The sequence below is a fragment of the Hippocampus zosterae genome, chromosome 11 (assembly GCF_025434085.1).
Source record: "Hippocampus zosterae strain Florida chromosome 11, ASM2543408v3, whole genome shotgun sequence".
Taxonomy (NCBI): Eukaryota; Metazoa; Chordata; class Actinopteri; order Syngnathiformes; family Syngnathidae; genus Hippocampus; species Hippocampus zosterae.
In genome coordinates, this window is record NC_067461.1 from 6,714,860 (window position 1) to 6,736,775 (window position 21,916).

The window sequence follows — 21,916 nt, forward strand, 5'->3', positions numbered from 1 at the left end:
ACATGACAAGGTGGGAACTGGCATGACGGATGTACAGGTCTGCCCTGCGCGGAGCGGTGAAGGTCAGTTCACACTGACTGCAATGGCATTGGCGTTTAGTGGTTCGGAAAGTGTTGGATGGGCTAAGTTTAAAGTCAGGAGCTCGGTAAAATTTAAGGGTGGGGGGATGAGGGTGTGGTTCAGGGTTGGGATTAGAAATGGGTGGAGGTAAATGTTAAGGTTTACAGTTAGCGTGATGAGTTAGGGCTGAAGTAGGTTTGGAATTAGGGGTAAGTGTTATTTAGTTAAGGGTTTCAATTGGCATTCATTTTAAGAGGATAGAAGATTCTAATTTAATAAACAACTAAAGTTAAAAGCTGCAGAAAAAAGCAGGATTTGTTTGTTGTTGGTTTTTTTTTTTTTTACAAGCAGCATTGATTGTGGTGAAATTTACAAAGCGGGAACATGTCAGGGGGAGTGAGATCAGACGAGCTGGCAGGAAACGGTCAGTCTGGCAGCGGCGCGATGGCTGCCCGCCATGAGGAACGCATGCTCAACACAAGTAACGTGTCACAGCCTGACGCGCGCACTCTCGCCGACACTCAAAACACTGACTCAACTCTCAGACGCTGCCGTCACTTTCAGAAGATTTGACATCCGCTGCTGTTGTTTGTTACCATACGCATGACCTAAACTCATTATATTGAAATATGTAATAAATGGCAATAAAACTGTCTACGCCGAAGCAGTATTTTATATTTTAAAAACAAATCATGGCATGAAACGCTGAGCTCATTCATGATTTATTCAGGATTATTTTTGTTTTCTTTTCTGAGTAGACAGTTCTGTCCATGTTTGGATTTGCCAGGATGCAGGACATGACATCAGATTATTTATTTCAAAAACACCCAAAAAGTAAGCAGAAGGGCATTTAAGAGGAGGACACGTACAAGTAAGGTGACACCTCGTTGAAGGCACTTTTCCTGCTTTTGCCTGATCCGTTTAAACATGTAACTTGCCCTTGAACAAAGACAATTTTAATATTATCTTTTCCTTTCAATATATTTTTATTGTGTTGATGGGCAATAGATCAACCAATCAATGGCACGTTTACACCACTACAATAGTAAATGACGCTAATCAACTCCAATAAACATACGTTGAATCGCGCACACAACCACTAACACACCCATGGAGCCACAGATGAACATAAATCATGACATTATCCGTGAAACTTTCCCTTTTAGATAATGGATTAATAAAGCGAAAGCAGTCAAATAGCAGCAAAAAGCTGAGCTCACGTTGTGTGTGTGTGGCGGGAGGGGGACAAAGTGTGCCGCTGGCTGCAAAAGCTCAGCCCACCCAGCCTTCACTCTGCTCTCGGAAGACATGTACCGGTACATTCTCCTCATTCCATTCCCTGACACATCTGTCCCAAGTCCAGGCACTGTGCTGGGGCCTGCGTCGATCCCGCCTACGACCGAGCTGCTTAACAAAGCGTGCGAAGGATCCATGCAATCTCTCCGCACTTTTTCTGCCCATCGTAGAGCAACATTTCTCCTGGCAGAATGGAACACTTACAGCCCCTTTTGTATTTACAGACTGTAATTCAGGATATCTCTGTACAGGTGCAAACATTCGACATGTCACAGGGGGACTTCTGAGGATGAACAATATCATCGTTATTGGTGTATGGCAACCAATGCCTTTCATGACCGATCACATAAAAAGAATCACCAACAGCTTATAGTTTGTACCCTGCAGTCAAGTCGAGACCAGCCTGTGCGCATTGTTGCGTCCCCTCTGCCGTTCCTAAACACTGCATGTGACAGACCAAAATAGTAATTATTTCTTTCATGCTATAATGTAATTTAAAATCTTTTGTTTCATTACTTGAGACATAATAAAACATTTCGTTTGAGATTTTTAAATGTACATGACAGTTGACCTTGAATGAAGCTAACATGCATGTTTTTGACACAAAGAGATTTGAACCTGGATTCTCAAATGTGCAGCAGACATGCCCGCCGCTCTTCCACTTAGCTACCAAGATCATATCATGTATGTTAAACATAGCATTTTACATTACAGATAATTACCGCTTTGTTAGCAGTCATAATTTCATTTATGATGATACAGGAAGAGATCATTCAAAAAAACAAAAAACAGTGAAATGATGTCAAAAGACCTAGAAATGAGACATGATCACCAAACAGTAATTCCAACATAGTTCGAGATGTCCACAGCCGATTGTCAGTGGCTTCCCTGGAGGAGATAACGCTCCTCAAATGCATCGGTCACGACAAAGGAAAAACAAAACCCTTTTACAAGCCGCAACTACGCCGACAAGCTTGCGCACCAAACTCTGTGTGTCTAATAGGGCCGAGAGAAATTAACTCCGCATTCCAACACACACACGCACACATTTCAAGGAGCTTAATAGACAGCACTGTGGCCACCACGTGCACCCCCGCCACTCACCATTTCTTGGTGCATTCCACCATCAGCTCTTGGTAGGATGCCACAAACTGGAATTTGGAGGCGTGCTTCCCAACACGTTGTAGTCGCTTCCAAACCGAAGCCATGTTGGAGCTATCCCGTCCCCCGGGGCGGTGGATGTGGGGGCTGGAGGGTGGGGGGTCCTCCTTTGTTTTTTGTTTTTTTTCTTCTTTCCCTGTTTGCACCACTTTACGTCAATGTTTACCGCGGTGAGGCGGCCACTGGACTCATAGTTAACGTCTCAGCGGAAGACACATACAAGATAAGACATCCAAGAATGGTGGCGCAGGGAGGAATCCCAATGTCAAGACTCAGGATCTCTGTGGCACAAGCGCGGTGCGACGTGCATTATCTTGCGAAGGAAAACATTCCACAATTTCTAAGCGGCATGATGAGTAATCAACTGGCTCTTGATGCTATTGTGACATCCCAGTAGGCTCCTATAAAACAGAGGCAAAAGTCACTCGAGTTTTGGATGAAACGGTGGAACAAAAGATGCATTTTTTTTTTTTGTATGGTCAAATTCCCACTGAATTGGGGATAACCATATACTTGCTTGCACATCTTTCAGTCAAACAATACTAAAATTCTTCAGTGAAAAACGCAACAGTTCTACAAATCTTTGTGCTCTTTCTTGGAATGTCTGGAGATGGCGAATGAACACCTTGATCCACAATAGTGGAGGAGCCCCAAAAACAGCACTTTGGTTCAAACGTTAACTTTCCATCATCACGCTGAGCAAGTTATTTTTAATGGTTAAGATTTGTCAATAACATATCAAAATAACACCCGCATTAGTGGACTGACCAATAGTACAGATTGGAGAAAAATAAGAAATTTACCAAATTGTGACAATTGGGGTTCCAGTGCCACGACAGCAAGAAACAACACCTCATATATTTATCTGCCGAGGTTCAATCTATATTGATGACTTGCAAGTTTTTTTCATTCAATTATTTATGGCTTTATGACAGTAGTTAATGGAACGTTCCAATTTACGTCAACATTCTGGTTACGCGCAGTAGAAAGAACAATATTGGGGAAAATGTGATATGCGATATGAGTTGAATATTGCGGTACGATTCCACATGAAATTTATTATACATCATTGCGATACGCACATCGCACGTGCCATTATAGCGATGAGGATATTTTGTCGATATATTGTGCCCCCGTAATGGAAAGGATCTAAACCGTCCCAAACCAGCACCTACTGCATATTAATGAAAAGAGTCGTTGACGAAACAGGTTGTTAATAATTAAGAATGTTGTACAATTAAACGGTTACGTCAGCCTGTGAAACAAATAAAACGGGATGTTCAAGTCCGGCACGCTTAAAAGCCACCCTGCAGTTATAATATTAAGAACACAAAAACAACCGAATACGTTTTGTAAGATGAGATATTTTTCGGGGCACCGATGCTGTTGAATCCAGAGTAGTCGGTTTGGCATTGGATTTTTTAAAATATGCTGTTGAATCCAGTGAATAGTCGGTGCCGCGGTCCGTTCACCGCTAACTCGACGAGCTAACGTGACTTTCGGAACCACAGAGCCCGGATGACACTCACCTTGTCGTGATAACCGACGCCTTGACTGTCTGGTAACTGTAACGGGAAGTCCCAGTGAACTGTCTGGGAAGAATCATCAGCGTAATGGTCGTCTTCGTTCGTAGCATCAATGCCCCTACAACTACTACTAGCCAGCTCGCCTGTTAGCTTGTGGCATCATAACAGAGCGCGAATGGAAACCGTTGCTCGGCCGCCTTTGACACATTAGCTCAGACGAGCTCCGGCGAAGTCACAAGGACTCGTAACCTGCATTCGTAAGAACTTGTGTCCCTTGAGGTAGGTAATTTAATTTGAGTTAAAACCCCATGAAAACACGGCAAAGTAAAGTGGGGATAGTTGGAAGTACTTTGACCGCCCGAAAAGTTAGCTAACATTCGCAGATTCTTTTGACAAAATAAAATCAAAATAGATTACATCCGGTCAATTAACTCAAATATCCGTCTTGTTAATGCTCCGACATATATTTTAACCACGTAAATATATATATATAACCCCACATTAATTATTTTATGATAGTTAACCTACATTAACAGGGACCTCAAGCTTTTATTTTGTGGGATGATCAACTCGTTTTCCGGCGTGGCTTATCTTTTACATCAATCTTGATTCCCCATCATCTTCCCCGCCGCCTTGATGGGTGTCTGAAAGATGAAGAAACGCCTCCGGGAATCTCTTGTCGGTGGCATTTTTCTCCCATTTCCAGCGTGCTGACGCTCCCCTAGGCACTCTGGGACTTGTTGTTTTCAGAAAAAAAAGAAGAACGTCTTGATTTTAAATTAATAAAATAATTAAAAGTTACTAGATCCACGTGGGACGTGGGATTGAGTTTATTAAAAAAATGTACGCAAGTCATATAATGCATTTTTTAAACTGAAAATTAAATGTTCTTAATATGTATACGTGTTTTTTACAGTGTACAGGCAAGACAAAATTTAGTTGCTTGCCTTCAACCTATTAGGGATAGGGAGGGATGAAACAAAGAAAAAAATGTTTTAATGTGATTTTAACATTTATGGAAGGCATACCCCTCAAATAAACAGGAGTTCACTGAATAGAGATGAGATATGTACATCCAGTGTAAAGTGATCAGTTGGGGGACTTGCATTAAACATACAGACTACTCCTCAGGGTGAATCCAGACACAAGGAAGTCTCCCCGGGCATTGTGGTATCAAAGCTCTGTGCTAATGAGTCTTTCATTTCCTGCTCCGTCTGCAATAATAAATTAGCGAGCTCAGGAATCGATAGCACACAGTTCGACAAACTTCCTTGTTGTAAGTGAGGGGCAGGCGGCGGGAAGCAGGCCAAGAGATGAACTGAAAAACAGGAAATGGCGATATTATCCTCATCGCGCAAAAAGAAAGAAAGAAATGGATGTGATCGAATGCAATGAATGATTCATGACATTAGATCAGGCATGTCCAAAGTCCGGCCCGCGGGCCAAATCCGGCCCGCGGTCGAATTTCATCCGGCCCTCGGCCCCCGTCATAAAATCAGTGCCGTCTGGCCCGCAGGTTGGGCGCAATGGAACACGTGTTGCATTGACTGAGGTCTCGTAGACTGGTGAGTGATGTTTCATAGAGTACTGCTTCCCTCTAGTGGCTAAATGAGTAATAGCATTCACTAAATGAGTAATAGCATTTAGACACTAGAGGGCATCACTCACGAGTTAACAAGACATCACTCCGTGTTTATATTGACTGATATGTCATATTTCAAATTCCTGTTTCAAATGAACCAAAAGAAATTCTTAAGATTGTTGAAATTAAAATAAAAATGGAAATGTGAAACAGACTGGCTTACTAAAACTTGAACAATATTGTTGTTCAATGTAAAGAATGTCAGCCAAGGTCGGCCCCCCGACATTTTACCACATAAAATCTGGCCCACTTGGCAAAAAGTTTGGACACCCCTGCATTAGATGCATCATGATCGTGAACTGCTAGTTCAATTGTTTGAGGTTTGGACTAGTCCAAACAAGCTTGCTTTGGCACCATTTCATAGCATCTTGGTGCTACGAACGGTGTTAAAATGTCATGCTTCATTTAGACCATAGCAATGTTTCAAATAAAATGAATGCTCTGCCACCATCTTGTGGCATCTTTAGGCAAATATAAACCCTTATTGGACGAGGCAAGGCAGTTTTATTTACATAGCACATTTCTTGCAAAAAACTAACTCAATGTGCTTCACACAAGCAATTACTTGGGGGTCAATTACTCTGCAATTTATGTCAGGGTTATATTGAAACACTAAAATTATAGTCCCTTATGTTAACCCATGGAAGGTATTTGCTAACATATGCAAAATTTTGTAGGCGGGCAGTTGTCCACATCCAAATTCTAATCTGTTTATCCTCACGAGTCACGGGCGTGCTGGAGGCTATCCCAGCTGTTTTAGGACAACAGGCAGGGTACACCCTGAACTGGTTGTCAGCCAATCGCAGGACATACATCGACAAACAACCATCCACGCTCACAATCACATATAGGGCAATTTAGAGTGTTACATTTTTTTTTTGGGGGGGGGGGGGGGCGAGGAAACCGGAGTACCGAGAGAAAACCCACGCAGGTATGGGGGAGAACATGCAAGGAAGGCCGGAGCCGGAATCAAACCCTGGACTTCTGCACTGTAAGGCCGGAGTGCTGCTTGAGTAATAAGGCCATGAAAAAAAATATCCTCCTCTTGTGCTGACTCATGGTGATGGCAATGCCTGATAGGAATTTTCCATGTTTCCGCCGGGACAGTGGGATTCACGGACAGATGACATTAGCTAGATGGTTCTTTTCCTGTGGCTATTGGGTCTGTAAATTCCTTATATTAGATATTGTGATGAGAGCATAGATGGAAAATGTGCAAATGGCATCACTTTTGTTCTAAAAAAGACAAGTTAAGCATTTTAAAATTAACCCTTATTTATTCATTTATTATATCTAATTTTTTTTAAACACCAAACGGCACCAACTGAGTGTTTCAGTGGCGGCCGTGCATTTGAGACATGGGCTTTTAGTGGATATTTGAGAGAGAGCGAGAGCGAGATTCATTGAGTTAAAAAAAAACATGTCCCAATGCTTTAGAGCCACAGTGAGGTGTACTTTTTAGGCTATTTGGGGCATGGCGTCCTGAAAGATTTCCTGTATGCTGCTGCGGTGCTTGGAAAAAAATGGAGATTGGGATTTTCTGAGTCACACCTTCTAAATGCTGCAGCACATCAACTTTTCCCCCCACCCCTCTCTATTTTGTGAGGTAAACTCACAAAATTCCAGGGACTGGACAAGTTTAGTAAACAAGATGACATTTTTATAAAGAATCCTTTCAATCTACTTAGCAGGATCAAATGTACAATGTAACGTATCTGTTGCTACCCTCTGTCGGCTAGAGTTGAGTACTACACGATGCACGTTCAGTTGTCTTTTTTTTTTACCGTTTGTGATTATTTTTGAAAACTGGCGTTTATCTAATTTATCCTCATAATTTACAAAAAAAATGTTTCAGGATAAAGGAAGGAAATTCCATCAAAAATGTAATTCGTTTCAATAAATGGAGAACGGGACTAAAATCAAAAGCAAATGCCAGTCAAAGCAAAAACCGTTGTGTTCAATGTCAATGTCATTCACTTTTTTCTATGGGGGTGGGGAGGGCGAATACAATCGAAAATAGAAGGCACATTCGATCAACAAAAACAATAAAATGAAAAAAGTATAACTTGTTTTGAATGTCAGTCATATTGTTTGTCCATAAGCAAAATTGAAAATCTATTTTATTTTTTGCGAAAAGAAAAAAATCTGAGGTTTTATCTTAAGTCATAAATGAAGTATTAAAAAAAAGCAGGGCAGAATCTTCCGATGTCTTCAGTTTATTGGTGGCGCAATAAAAACACAGGATACTGTATTTAAAAACAAATGACACAATTACTGGAAGAATCTAAATGATAAAAAGCAGTCACACATTTCATCTTTGACACATCCAAACCACAAACATCAGGCACAGATTTGGTCTGCGATAACTTTGGAACTAGAGGCAGGACAAAATACTGATATCGGTCCATATCGTATTGATATCGCTACAGTATTGATAAAGCAAATAGTCGTATCGTTACTGTCTCATTTGCCTTTTGATTCCTCCTAAAAAACACCAATATCACAATCGTCGGTCGGTATCACAATATCATATCGTATCCCATTTCTAGTTCATATAAGCACACCTGTCATCTTTTGATGAACAAATTCATTGGTCTTTAACCTGAGTGCAGCTTTCCTTTTAAAATAGTTCCTTCTGTACACTAGCAAAAAGGCAGGTGGAATTTCACCCTAAATATGAAACTTAATTCATGCAAATAGCGTACTCTTTGAACATCCAGCATTACACTGAATATCAATTTCTTAATCTTCAACCTCACACAACAAATTGCGAATACCAGTGTCTTTACGTCACAAAACAAGAAAAAAAACTAGCTAAGAAACAGCAAGCGCCTTGGTTTTTTTTTTAAACTTTTGACAGAAGCAGCGATCACTGAACGTAAACATTTCAAGTAATCGTGACAGGAAACAATATCCTCTCAACGCACAAAAAGAATCAAAACGGTGTTCTTAATTCACCGTTATTTTGAATAGAAATCCAACAACTCGTGATTGTCCTATGTTGGAAAGAAAATAAATACGGTGATACTTAATGAAAACAAAAAACAGGCTAACCACTCATCTTTACAGCAGCTCAGATTGACCAACCTGACCAGCAGGTGGTGCCCTAATCGTGACCCACTTCGACACAGCCAATCAACAGCTTTTTAAAATGTTTTGATTTTTCATATTGGTAATACTGAGGACAAGTCAAGCTAATTGACACCTAGCGTCTCTAACAAGTCAGCGATAAATCACCACGCAGTTTTATCGGAAATCAGTACAAATCTCAACCTTTCCGTATGTCAAATCCATCCTTCCGATTCCAAAATAACACCCCAACGTACAGTATATTCTAGCGCTTAAAAATAAAAACATAAAGTAGTGCGTTTAAAAAGAAGCACCGAGATATGTGCGTGTGAATTCATGAATTACACTTGCGCATATATTAGAAATGGGAAGGCATTAGCAATGTTGTGATTTGGTTTCCACCCAAGGATGATTACCTTCAGACTTTCATGCAACATTTGGTGCACCGAGCAACAAGCCATTTTTTAAAAATTCAAAGTTGTAACTTGAGCCAAATTCCGAAAAAGTCTGTTTCTTCAGATTCTGAAATAACACGCTAGTGTATCTCATCGTTTTTATTTTTAAGTAGTGTGAACACCAACAACCAATGTGCGTGTATAAACTCATATGGATATATAAAAGCACATATATTGGAAACCGGAAGGATTAGCATTAACGATGGCGGGACTTGATTTACATCTTGTCAATGTTAATATCTTGGACTTTAACACAGTGCTACCGCTACATACATAAAGCGCATACATGACACCGAGTGTATCCAGCAACTAAGCATTAAGGCAATTTTTAAAGTAAAATTTGCCAAAATTCCATTATGGATCAATCTTTTTTTTTATTCTGAAATAACTACGCGCAAGGAATTTTTATGGGTTTATCTTTCCAAGTAGTGTGAGCACATAAAACAAGAGGTGTGGGTGTTTAAATCATTATTTATGGTCGTGCATACATAGGAAATCAAAATAATTAGCACTAGCAATAACGGTAATTTCCATCTCAGAAGCGTGACAATTTCGGACTATTACGCAGTATTAGGTGCTGTACATAAACTGTATATTTAACAGCTAGCATCTGTGACAAGTCACTTCCACTCCGAAATCTGACATCTGCCCCGAATCTAACATGTATATCCAACAGGTCCTTCTAATTCCGAATTAACTACATACTAACGTATAGTGTGGGATTTAAAGGGGGGAGGGGTTCTACTGGTAAGTACCGGTAGTGTGATTGAGTATTGAAAACCAAGACAAGCACATAAATTGATTCACGTGACTACAGGGATCGAAAATGGAAAGGATTAGCATTAGCGACGTTTGGGAGGGTTAGTATCTGATTTGTACACAGTGTTTAGGCGAGTCTGAAGGTCATTTGGGGCAATGAAGATTAATTGTGTGCTTGACATGATCAACTAGGCAACATTTAGTGCTTCACCCTCAACACAAATTGTCAACTAGTGCATTTTTGTTTCACAGGTAACATGTTGTTTGTTCTACGAGTGTACCAAAGTTGCGCCACATATTTCAGAGTTGCCCATGTCATATTTCAACTTTTTCAGAAAACTATCAACTACAATTGGACTTTTTTTTTTTTTTTTTGGTTAAACATTCTTACACTTGACAGGTTGAGATCGTTTCCCTCTCATCAAACATTAAATTATGATTTTCGGAAACTGTTATTATGCTAATGCTTTTTGATCCCTTCCAAGATCTGTGCAAAAGGATATGGAATGAGAATACTTCAGATTTTCCAGCTTTCGAGGTAGGATCAAGGAGAGGACGGCAAATGTAAGAAAATGGACAGCTGAAAAGCCGGGATTCGGGTGTGACCAGACACGGATGCCATTAAATTTGCAGGATGCTGCGTTTCGGTGTGAAAGGTTGCTAAATTAGTCTCGTCTCTGAAGTGCCAATTTTGTTGAAACTGAACTTCAACGTCAAAGGATAAGGAATGACCTGAGGATTTTCCAGCTCCTGAGGTAGCACCATAGGCAGGACGGCAGCTACTAGAAAGGGAATAGCGGTAACACCAGACACTGCTCGAAAACTAATGTAATCATCCTTTTGTGGTATGAAATTATATACACTGCTTTGTTGAGTGGCTGGACTCCATACGAAAGGCACCGGTCGATAAGTGATTAAATCTATTTCTGATACGCATATTTTCGCAGAAACTCTTCTCGCAAGGCGACACTGACAGCATTGTGTTAACAGTCCACATTGACCATGTTCTGATGTTTAATTTCTCACGTATACATTCCTCTATAATACAGCATTCTGGAGCCCCTGGTGGAGAGCGGACACAGTGTTAAGGCGTTATAAATAGTTATAGCCATATAATTACGTGCGCCAAAGAAAGGCACACTTTTGGCTGAAGCTCTTTGTACAGCAAAGCGAGAAGATCAATTAAAAAAAAAACACAGTGCCTCTTGTCGATACAGAGGGCCCTCAAGTGTAAAAATGATTGAGGACAACACAGTTTATTGATAAAAGTCACGTGGTAAGATTTAGATAGGCCTGATGCGAGAAACTAAAAAGTACTTTTTGTTTGGAAAGCACTAACCCGCAACCATGTTATTTAGCTTTGAATTGTACTTAGGACATGAGGTTATGGATAACCCTACAACTGTGCATTAAAAATCAATCTACCATTTGTGGGAGTACTCTGACTGTAAAATCACGACACAACCCCCCCCCACCAAAAAAAACCCACTACCGTTCCCAAAGGAGGAAACGTTTCCGGGCTGAAGTTCCAAGTGAGCATGATGACAAGCTGCCAACTTTTAAACGTCATCCCCTCTTCTACTCAAAATAATGGTCTAAAGTTAACCTTCGGGTGGGTGTGACGTCGAGGGGTGGGGTTGGTCACTTCCTACTGGCAGTTGAGATCTGGCTGATTGAGCCAGGACCAGATCTGGATCATCTCCTGCGGCGTGCGCGGGTGGACCAGCATCAGGCCCTTGTAGGCGCATGGGTTGGACCGGTACTTCTCCTCGATGTTGAAGGTTCGAAAGCCCTTGTGCTTCTCGGGGACCAGCCCCGCCTTCATCAGGCACATGCCCGTGTAGACGTCGTCGATGGGGTAGAGCGCCACCCGGCGGGAGGTAGCGTGCAGGCGGGTGGCGACGCCGGCCGAGTACAGGTAGCCGCCGCCGCCGGCGTAAGGTGGGTACGAGCCGATGTACATGCTCTCCGGGATGAAGTACTTCACCTTCTTGTCCCGGTGCGGCCCGGCATTGGTGATGACGTCACCCACGAAGAGGTCCGCAGCTTTGGACGGCGACAGCCCATCCAGGAAGCTCAGGATCGCATAGGTGTTGACAAAGACGTCATCGTCTCCCTTGAAAACGAATTTGGCACCGGCGCAACGTGTCTGTATCCAGTCTAGAAAGAGAACCTCCTTGATAGTCAAGTTAAAGAAGGAGTCCCGGTAGTACCACTGGATGATGTCCCGATGTCGTTCGCTCTCGTAGCTTAGCATCGGCGACAGGTCCGGGTAGTGGTCCCCCGATGTGGTCTGGCCCAGGAGGAAGACCGTCACCACGGTGCGGTTGGCGACCACCCCCGCCTTCCCCCACGACTGGCGTATGGCCTGACGCCTGTCAAAATGCGGCGCCAGGGACTTGACAGCTAGCAGCAGGAAGGGCGGCTCCTTGCAGATGTCCGCTTGGTCTACCAGAACCGGGTAATAGCGGCAGTGCATGTAGAGCAGAAAGTCCTTGAATCGCAACGGTAGAGAGTTGTAATCTTTCACCTGAGTGGTCACCCCGGTGTCCGGCTGGCAGGGTTCAAAAGACAAACGGGTTTCATTGAGCCAACCGGGGAAGTCGGCGCCGCTGTGATTGCCGAGGATGGGGTTGTTCCAGAAGTCCAGAACCTGTTGCTGACGGTTCCAGTAGCCCGAGCTGGGCGTCATCTTATTCCAGAAGGGTTTGGAGGGGACCTGCACTTTCTCCTGGAAGTCCTTGCCCCGCCCGTTGTGTCGGGAGATCAGGATGAAGATGAAGACGTTGACCATCGTCACAGTCAACAGAACCTTCAGCCTCAACCGCAGCAGTGCCATGATGCCGTCGTGCACCTGAACACACCAAACGCACCGATTTTCACAATTGGAAAAAGACCCGAAAACGATTTCTTTGTCATTTTAACGACGGCTTATTGAAACTTTCAGATTTCTACGGGGGGACTAACTGGGATGAATTTTCAAAACATTGCAGTTGGACAGCTTCATCTGAAGGAGTCAGCCAGTCCTCCATTAAGCGCCTTCAGCTGGTCCGGAATGCCGCTGCTCGCCTCTTGACTGGTACTCGTAAGAGGGAGCATATAATTCCTACTCTGGCATCCCTTCACTGGCTCCCCATTCATTTTAGAGTTATTTTCAAGATCCTCCTCTTTGTTTTCAAATCTCTGAATAATCTTGCGCCACCTTACCTCTCTGAGCTCATCCGCCCCTACACCCCTGCCCGGCGCCTCAGGTCTGTGGACCAGTCTTTGCTAGACGTACCAAGAACTAAACTGAGGATCAGAGGGGATCGAGCCTTTTCTGTTGCTGGTCCCTCTCTCTGGAATGACCTCCCACTGAACATTCGGCGAGCCTCCTCGCTGCCCATCTTTAAAGCCCTCCTCAAAACTCACTTGTATTCTTTGGCGTTCGACTCAGCATGACTTAGATTTGCTCTTGATTTTACTGCTTGGTGCTTTCTACCGTATTTATTACAGACTGCGTTACTGTTTGTTGTATATGTTAAATTGCTCCATGTAAAGCACTTTGTATGCAGCGATGGCTGTTTGAAAGTGCTCTATAAATACTGGTGACTTGACTTGACTTGATAATTGCCGAAATTACCTTCAAAAGATGGCTTCACAATCAAAATAGCAGACTATCAAGTCCAGTGTCAGGGCGTGCTTTCTGCGAGTCAGCAAATGGAATCAGAATCAAATATCACGCTGGTGATTGAATCTGGTTTCAAGGGGCGGCATTTAAATTGTATTCCAGCAGACGCTCATCGAACAAACAAATCAGCAGACTTCCTGCGTCTCTTGAGGAATCGCCGGTTCGCGACTTTATGGATCAACTTATATTTCACTTGCCGAACAATTTTGTGTTGCTAGGTGAAACCGGCACAATTTTGAAAATATTCCGGCTAAGAGGGACCTCTACCATATGTGTCGATAGATAAATAAATAGATCGATCTGTGTCTATGCGGCGTCCTCATTATTCGCCCCTTGGGACATGAGGTGCTCCGGATATGATTTACGTAAATGTGACCCACCCGCAAAAGTGTTCACCAGTCAGGCGATCGCTCACTATGCTGATGTTTGCCCTGGATATTTTCGAAGGATTTTTAAAAGCCGACAAAAACAAACGTCCTTGGATCAGTTCTTGACAAAACGCCAGGATAAAACCAACTTCTGAGAGAGAACATTTTTTTTCTTCTTTCTTCTTTCTACCTACATTCTTGCTGCTGGAGGCTGTAAATTTCCCCAGTGTGGGACAAATAAAGAATATCTTATCTTATCTTATCTTATGAACTGAAGAGGGCAAAAAACAATGAGGACGCAGTTAAAAGTTAAATGAGCACTATTCTTTGTTTTTCACATGATGCGCAACGCTCATTTATTGCGCAATAATGTAATTGTAACATGTATTTGTTACATATTTTGGCGCATTTTGATGCTTTAGAAAACATTTAGGTCAGAATTTTGGGGGCCTTGGAACGGATTCGGGAATTTACATGGCAAACCCGCCAACTCTACTTTCTGGTTAAGAAATTTCTTCCAGTGCCAATTAATTTCACAAGTAGTGGAACTTCTGTACATGAAAGTGCTGAAATAAATGAAAATAAAATAAAGCAATGATACGTTGACTCATTTTTCAACTCACCAGAACATGGCTGCTTTTGTCTCTCACTCATGATCAACCGATTGTGTTTGGAGTCTGAGCAAATTCCACCGCAAATCAATAACGAGATGTCGTCATTGACGGTGGGTGCATCACAATAAACCGCGACGTGCTCGCGAAGTTGTGCTTGCTTGTGCTCCGTCAGAACGGGTGCGCACGAAGCCTGAATGGTCTGGATGCAGTCCAAACTAAACACAATAAAACAATTGAAGCGCCTTTAAAGATTCACCAACCATGGCGTTCGAAAGTTATTGTGTAACCAGAGCAGGGGGGGGGAGGGGGGGGAACGCATCGTGTAGTCAGTCACAACAAACGAGAATCCAAATTCTGGCTCATGTTTTGCAAAAGGAACAAAGATGAGAATCAGCATTTTTTCTGGGAAAAGTGATCATCCCCCCCCCCCCCTGCAACCCATCTTTAAAACACGCCTTAAATCTCATTTTTATTCTTTGGCTTTTGAATCAGCAGGAGACTTGACTTTTTTTTGGGGGGGGGGGCGTTTTTCTGCTTTCCAATGTCTTAATTTATTGTTTGCTGTTGTATAAATTCTTTTTGCTCCATGAACAGCACTGTGGTCGTTTTACACATGCTCTATAAATTCAGTTGAGATTTTCCAGAACTCTCAAGCCCCGTTTGGCGGGTAAGCGCTGACGCTTGCAAAGTATTTCCGAAGAGGAGCATTGCAAGATGGCGATGTTGCTTCGAAAAATGCTTCCAGAAATCTAGGGAAGCCACTTTAAAACAAAACGACAACAAAAACGACACTGAGTATTGACATTTTGTTCACCGCTGGGCGCTTCTTTGATTGGCGTACATTATGTTCACGCGGTGAAACGGCTTCAAAGTCGGCTTGATTGACCCGATTCGTTTTTAAAAACACCCCGGTGGTCATTGTGTGTACCCGGTCGTAGTTTTCTGAGTATTTTGGCGGCGATTGGTCGAGTTGTATCATCTTCCCCCTGGAGGTTTGCCTGAAAGTGAAATTAATAGTGTGGCAGCTGCTCCGAGACATCGCTCATATTAGCGTTCGACTTTGCACACGATAACGCAGAGTCGACCGGCGCACGGAGAGGGGATCGAGGAAACTCCACCTGATTGATCAAAGTGGATAACAAGCCGCTTCCTCTCCGGTGGACTCCTAGCAACAAGATTGCAGTCTGACAAATCCTTGTTTACCTTCCTTTTCCCACCCTCTCCATTTATGTGTAAACACAGCGGAGCAGAAACTCAAAACATCGGCGTCGAGCTGGAGTTTACGAGTGAAACATTTCAAAATGTGACGACTCGGGCTCTTGGTTTCACCCCCTTAAACGCGGCGTGACTTGTTCCTCGTTTCCACCTTCTACACTTAAACGACTTAACTGCGTACCTTTCAGCCCCGTAGACCTCGACGGTATGAGGCACATTGTTTTGATTTCACCCACCACCACTTTGCGCGTGCGTTTTCTTTATTTTCCCCGTTTGTGACGCGGAAATTACGTTTGACGTCGATGAGGGACTCACTGGGCCCCACGTCGGTCGGCCTCAAATCCTGGTGGATCCCGTGACGGACTCACAAACCCCGTTTAAGCCAACACGGTAAATGACTTCCATTCCTCACTTCTCTCAATGCACGGCATGACTCTCATCCCTCGTTTCCCTTGACAAACTACCGGTAAGCAACTACTCCTGCTCGTCTTTTCAAAGTGTACACTGCGCGACTTGCGCGCTTCGTTTTGGCTGAGTGGTTCTCGACAGGTCTCGAAGCGCTCAACTGGCACAGACCGTGTATGCCCAGATTCGCTAAAACAAGCACAAGACATGCCTTTTTCTTGACAGAACGGCTCCTCCCTGCGGGATAATTACCTTCGTGTTCCCGACACAGACACAGACACACACACACACACACGACGACGACTCCTGGGAATTGAAGACCTGAGCAGGGAGACAGTCCGATAAACGACGGCTGAACAACATGTTGACAGGAGCGGAGCTTCTCAATGCCTCATTGAACTCCAGCAGTGCCAAGCTCAACATAATTTAACAGTCAGCGGCTGCATAACTGTACTTAGGCTTCAGAAGAAAGTGCCGGAGTTTACCCCTCGGACTTCACCTTTCAGTTTAGTCACATTGGTGGCTGTCAAGCACCTCGCTCGGTTTATCATTTTCACACAGGCGCCGACAAAACTTTTTTTTTTTTTTTTTTTACGGCGCTGATAGTACATCTGAAGGCAGGGCGTTGAGCGCGGTGGGGGGGAACGGGTCCTTTTACATAGAACGGCGACGCGACAGGGGAAAGTGGGAAGCTTTTATTTGTTTAATTTGATCAAGTATGGGTGAGCGGACTTAGAAATAAAACGAAAATAAATGTCCGTGTAAAATGTCAAATCACCTAATTTAATAATCACTTTATTCCAAACTAATTTCATCCAAATTAATCTATTGAATTTTTTTAAAGGAATAAAAATGTTACACTTTTATGCCCTTATTATACTCTTTTTTCCCCTCTATTCAATAAAGGTATTATTTATAAAAATGTGTACATATACATTCAACATTTTTGTTTGATTAAATAATTGGGTAATGGATTTATTGTAAATATGAACAATTTGGAAATTTACTTTATGGGGTTAATAGATGAGTCTCGCCTTATTATGCATTTAATTTTTATTAATCACCGGTAGGAGATTAAAGATATTTGAAGAGAGATGCTGAATGAACAGCAAAATTACCGTGACGAGCAATGCTGCAAACTCTTTTTTTTGGCAAGGTAAAAATGCTTACGAATACAAAATACAAAGCGCTTGATTGATTGTAAATAAGGAAAAAAAAAATGTCTACGTTTCCGTTTATCAACAATCACTTAATGAGGTCCAGTCTGATCTTCGTTCGATCTTTTCGTCCGATTCATTTTAGCCGCCTGCGGAACTGTTGAAGTTGCTTCACTTACGATATGTTGCCCCTGAAATTGCTCCATGGACACACGAGCGCGTAAATAGAGACATGCAACCTCGACTCACGTGGACAACTTATGTGTGTTGATTAACAGTTTGTCACATCAGATCTGTAAGCTTCCCGTTTTGTGGTTCTTAGCAGAAGTTGTGGAGATTTTTTTTCCTTTTTTTTCAACAGAAGTGGTAGTAAAACCGTTGTCGTTTCATGTGCGCAGTTGGTTAAAAGGAAGGTGGGGCGTTTATTTTATTTTTTGGTCATAGCACCTTTTAATGAGGGCTCCACGATATTCGCAAAACAGACGATGTGGATGTTGATTGTAGCGCTCGATATTAATGCGATACTTAACATGCACCTAAAGAAATGACATTTTTATTATCTAATGGAAGAGGTATACATCTTTTTCCGCATTGTTTTGGAAGAAAATGATTGCACGTCTTTGTGGTATGCGTATTGCACAGGCCGTGATTGCGATAAGATATTTTTTGGACACACTGTGCCAGTCCTACTTTTGATGGTTGAAGATCAGGAGTACGGCCCACATATTGCCTCGATCAAACTTGTCATCTTACTTTTTCAAATTTCACAATTTAACCTTCACAATGAACATTCCTCGTACATTCCTTCCAGTATTGTTTCAATTCACGGTATTCCAAATTTAAAAATACCAGACCTGGGAAGTTCCGCCACATTGAAATACATTTCACTGATTCATCTGCGCGCTCACGTGATTTGTACACATCTAAAGCTCGCTGTTCAAGCCCCGCCCACGCACTCTTTGTAAAGAACGATGCATTGTGCTGTCTTACCTGTGCTGCTGAGCGGGGCCCTCGTCTTGTCGCAACGTCGTTGCTCGGCTCGCTTACCCCATACTTATCTCCGCCCTGTGGGACCAGAGCAGCCAACGGAGGGACCGGAGGGGAAAGTGGGTGGTTGCCAAGTGAGCTCGAAACCTATGGAGGGGAAAAAAGAAAAAAAAAACCACGACAAAGTCAACAGCAGCATGTCGACCGTCAAAAAAGAGACAGGAAGCGGTAGAACTGGAAGGCACAAATGACTTTGCCCATCATCCTCTTGATGTGATTACAGTGATGATGGCTTCAACACAAGCGTCTTCCCTTCATTAAATGAAACAGTGCACACTCCCAATTTCAAAGACTTTATCATTTGAATACAATCAGACCTTGTAATGACTGTCGACGTCTTAGAGTTTGCTCAAGGCTATTGCTAGGATGGCACCAAGTCAATTCACGATCCGTGCAATGAAAGTAGCAGTGTGGCTGAGGTTTATTCCAAATCACTCAGGAGGAAGAAAACACTAATCTTGAGGCACAAGATTTGTGCCACAATTACAAGTACGTAAGAGGAAATTTTAAGCACAAAGGCTTATTCATGAAAAGTGATCTGACTAAATGCCACTGGATAGATCAGGCCTCTCGTCTTCGCTAATTTCTTGCGCCGGTTGCATTGGTGTGCCCAATTGTTTTTCTTCGGTGCATTTGCACAAAAGTTAGTTATACCCAAATTTGCCACTGCATCGCATTCAACGCCACAGTTTAATATGTTCTCTCCTTTTTTTAAACAAAATTGCTGCCAGTCTTTTTTTTAAGGTAATATTGATATGTCATCATCCGCAGTTACAGTGTCTCACTAGCTAGCGCACTCAGCGAGGCCTGTCACAGTATCTTATTTTTTAGAACGATTCACTTGTCCAAAAACTAGCATGAATAACAATAATAATGTTGTTCTTTTAAGCGGCTGTTATGCCCAACTAGTAAGCCATGGCACAAAAGTGTGCCGTGAAAGATTATCAAATGCGTCGCGGGAAACTAGCCAGTGTTAGTTATAAGGACAAAAAAAACCTGTCCAATTAAAAATGTTTTTGTTCAATTATCTCCACCGGTCACAAGACCCAGAACAATCAAATGCTCTTCCATTGGGTGACAGAAGTTACATAATTAACCTGTGCATCCACTTTCTGTGAACTGTTTTGCCAAATCTGCGCCGTAATTTTTTTTCTCATGCCTTGAGTCAGTAAAGGTTGGGAAACACTTTGATAGAGCAATTTAGAGTATATCCTTTGCAAGAACAAAGAACCCCCCCCCCAAGAATATTGAACATTAGCATTGAAATATGGAACAATAAATAAGGTATCTTAGATAAATAAAGAATATATAAGTACAACAGAGTCAGACTCTGTTCACAGAAAGTGTATTAAAGCAAATATTAAACATTTGGCATAGAGGTAGAGAGAGTCACTAAAACCTTCCTCCCCCACCCTTCTAAAAGGCTGGTCGCACTGGTGCAACCAGTCTCGGTCTAAAGACCTTGTAGGTAAAAGGTGTCTAGGTCAAGGAGTTCCTCGTCTGCCGCGCTAGCTCCAGTGTTAGCCAGCAGTGACCCTAACCTTTAGCATTGCACTAAATCCACAATTGAGGAAGTAAAACAATTAAATATGTCTAAGTCCAATGTCGAATGTGAAATTAGAGCTAACATGTTGAAATGAGTGCCAAAACAAAGCCAAACCGCATTCTGCACATGTTAAAACGATGCACCTTTGTGATGAAAGAGTGAGACTGGCCTGCCAGCAGTCCAGACCAGTGTGGTGCATTATGAAGAGTAAAAAAAATGACAATGGTGAGACCAGACCGTTTCACAGCTTAAGTTTTACATGAAGCAAGAATGGGAAAGAATTTGCTGATGCGATCTCCTCAACCAAAGGAAGCTTATCGGGCTTGGAATTCAGCTTTCTCAAATCCAATCCAATCCAATCCCAGTGATTGGAAACAAGGTTGCTGATTAACTAAGGTGTTTATGCAGAACCCCCCCCCCCCCCCCCCACTTCAGTCACCAACTAAACTCACGTCTGTTCTATAATCCGTGCACCTTGTATTTATTTCACATGTTGTATTTGCGCATTTGCTTGTGCCCATTAAACAAATACTCGGTGGCGACTGAAAAACAACTTTGAAGTTGGGGCAAATGTACGTCAAGGTCCCACTGTACGTTAGTCTTGACAACATTCTCAGAAGCTCCCTAGAATGTCAACGCTGAAGAAACCCGGGCCGCATACATGCCTTTCGTGTCAATTTATCGCACGCATCCGCACAACTAGCAATTAACTGGTGTTAAGTGGGATCAAAGACCTCGAAGAGGATGCCATGGCGCTGAATGTGGGCCCAGCAGCGCCATAAATAGACAAGTGGCGCTGGAGCACCAAATACCGTCAGTCCATGACATTATTCACACTTTTGATGTCTCACACACACACACACACACACACACACACACACAGGTGGACTTGAACAGGTGCTATTTGCGTTTGGTTCGGCAACCAAGAGAAGGAGCTTTCATAAAGCCAAAGAAACTTAAAGCAAAACAACCAGTTAGTGGTCTTGTTGTAGTTCATTACACATGAAAAGTATTCAGAGTGTCTCCAATATAAACGGAAGCGTACTTTATGGGCCGAGGTACTTGTACTGTGTGATGTATTCCCAATTGGCGTGAATTTTAATGTGTGGGATCAATCAATAGAAAGATCAATCCTCAAGCACGCGGCTAAAGCCAGTGCCTGAACGTTTCGTCAGCTGCCGAAACGACCGCCCGCCGCGCTTTTAAATAGAACGGAATTTCTCATTATCAACAAATACTTGTCGGCGTGACTCCACTTGGCCGGGGTCATCTCTATGTATGGTGCGAGCCACTTACTGGAATCCGAACGAGAAAACGTGCGTGCACGCAAACTCTCTGGCAGCACCGTCGCACAAATTTATACGGTTTGACCCGGAGACACGACTCACGCACGTCGCCGAGCCTACACCGAAGTTGTGTTGATATCATTTCCTTCCTCATTTGCATGTGCTTTTATCTGTGAAGTAATAAATGATTTTTTCTTAATATCTATATTTGTGCTCTCAGTAAAATTTTATTTTTCATGGTATGTTTATGTGGGGTTGGGGGGGTTCTATTTATGTAGTTTTCATCTAAGACTTCAATATTTTTTCCTTTTATTTCTGTATTTTATTTCTATTTATTTTCGGGTATTTTTAAATATTTGTTTTCTAAGCTTTTTATCTTTTTTCTAGGATTCATTTTTCAGTTGCATTTTTGTCTATACATGCCCCGCCCCCACCCAAGATATTTTCCATTGTTTGTGTATTCAAAATATTTTTTGATGAAATATTATTATTACATAAATATATATTTATAATATATATTTTTTCCTCATGGGTTTTTGGCACAATATTTGTTGCTTCCCCTTAATATTCCCCCCCCCTCAATACTTGTGATTTCCGATATCATTTTAAATTTTAACAATTTTTATCTGTTGACTAATGT

At 42.4% G+C, this 21,916-nt stretch overlaps 2 protein-coding genes across 4 annotated transcripts in view; both read right to left on the minus strand.

The window, feature by feature from the left end:
- Nucleotides 1-4,453, minus strand: part of ehbp1 (EH domain binding protein 1) — a 102,854-nt gene extending 98,401 nt beyond the window's left edge. For all 3 annotated transcript variants that reach the window (XM_052080151.1, XM_052080153.1, XM_052080150.1), the window contains exons 1-2: nucleotides 4,047-4,453; nucleotides 2,461-2,918 (exon numbers count right to left, since the gene is read on the minus strand). In XM_052080151.1, coding sequence (XP_051936111.1) covers nucleotides 2,461-2,564 — 104 coding nt within the window. In that variant the 5' untranslated portion in view covers nucleotides 2,565-2,918; nucleotides 4,047-4,453. The remainder of the gene's footprint in view (nucleotides 1-2,460; nucleotides 2,919-4,046) is intronic.
- Nucleotides 4,454-7,885: 3,432 nt separating this feature from the next.
- Nucleotides 7,886-21,771, minus strand: b3gnt2b (UDP-GlcNAc:betaGal beta-1,3-N-acetylglucosaminyltransferase 2b). The gene is made up of 2 exons (XM_052080211.1): nucleotides 18,388-21,771; nucleotides 7,886-12,822 (listed from the first exon to the last, which is right to left on the minus strand). The coding sequence occupies exon 2, from the start codon at nucleotides 12,805-12,807 to the stop codon at nucleotides 11,617-11,619; it is 1,191 nt and encodes a 396-aa protein (XP_051936171.1). The 5' UTR covers nucleotides 12,808-12,822; nucleotides 18,388-21,771; the 3' UTR covers nucleotides 7,886-11,616.
- Nucleotides 21,772-21,916: the final 145 nt, after the last annotated feature.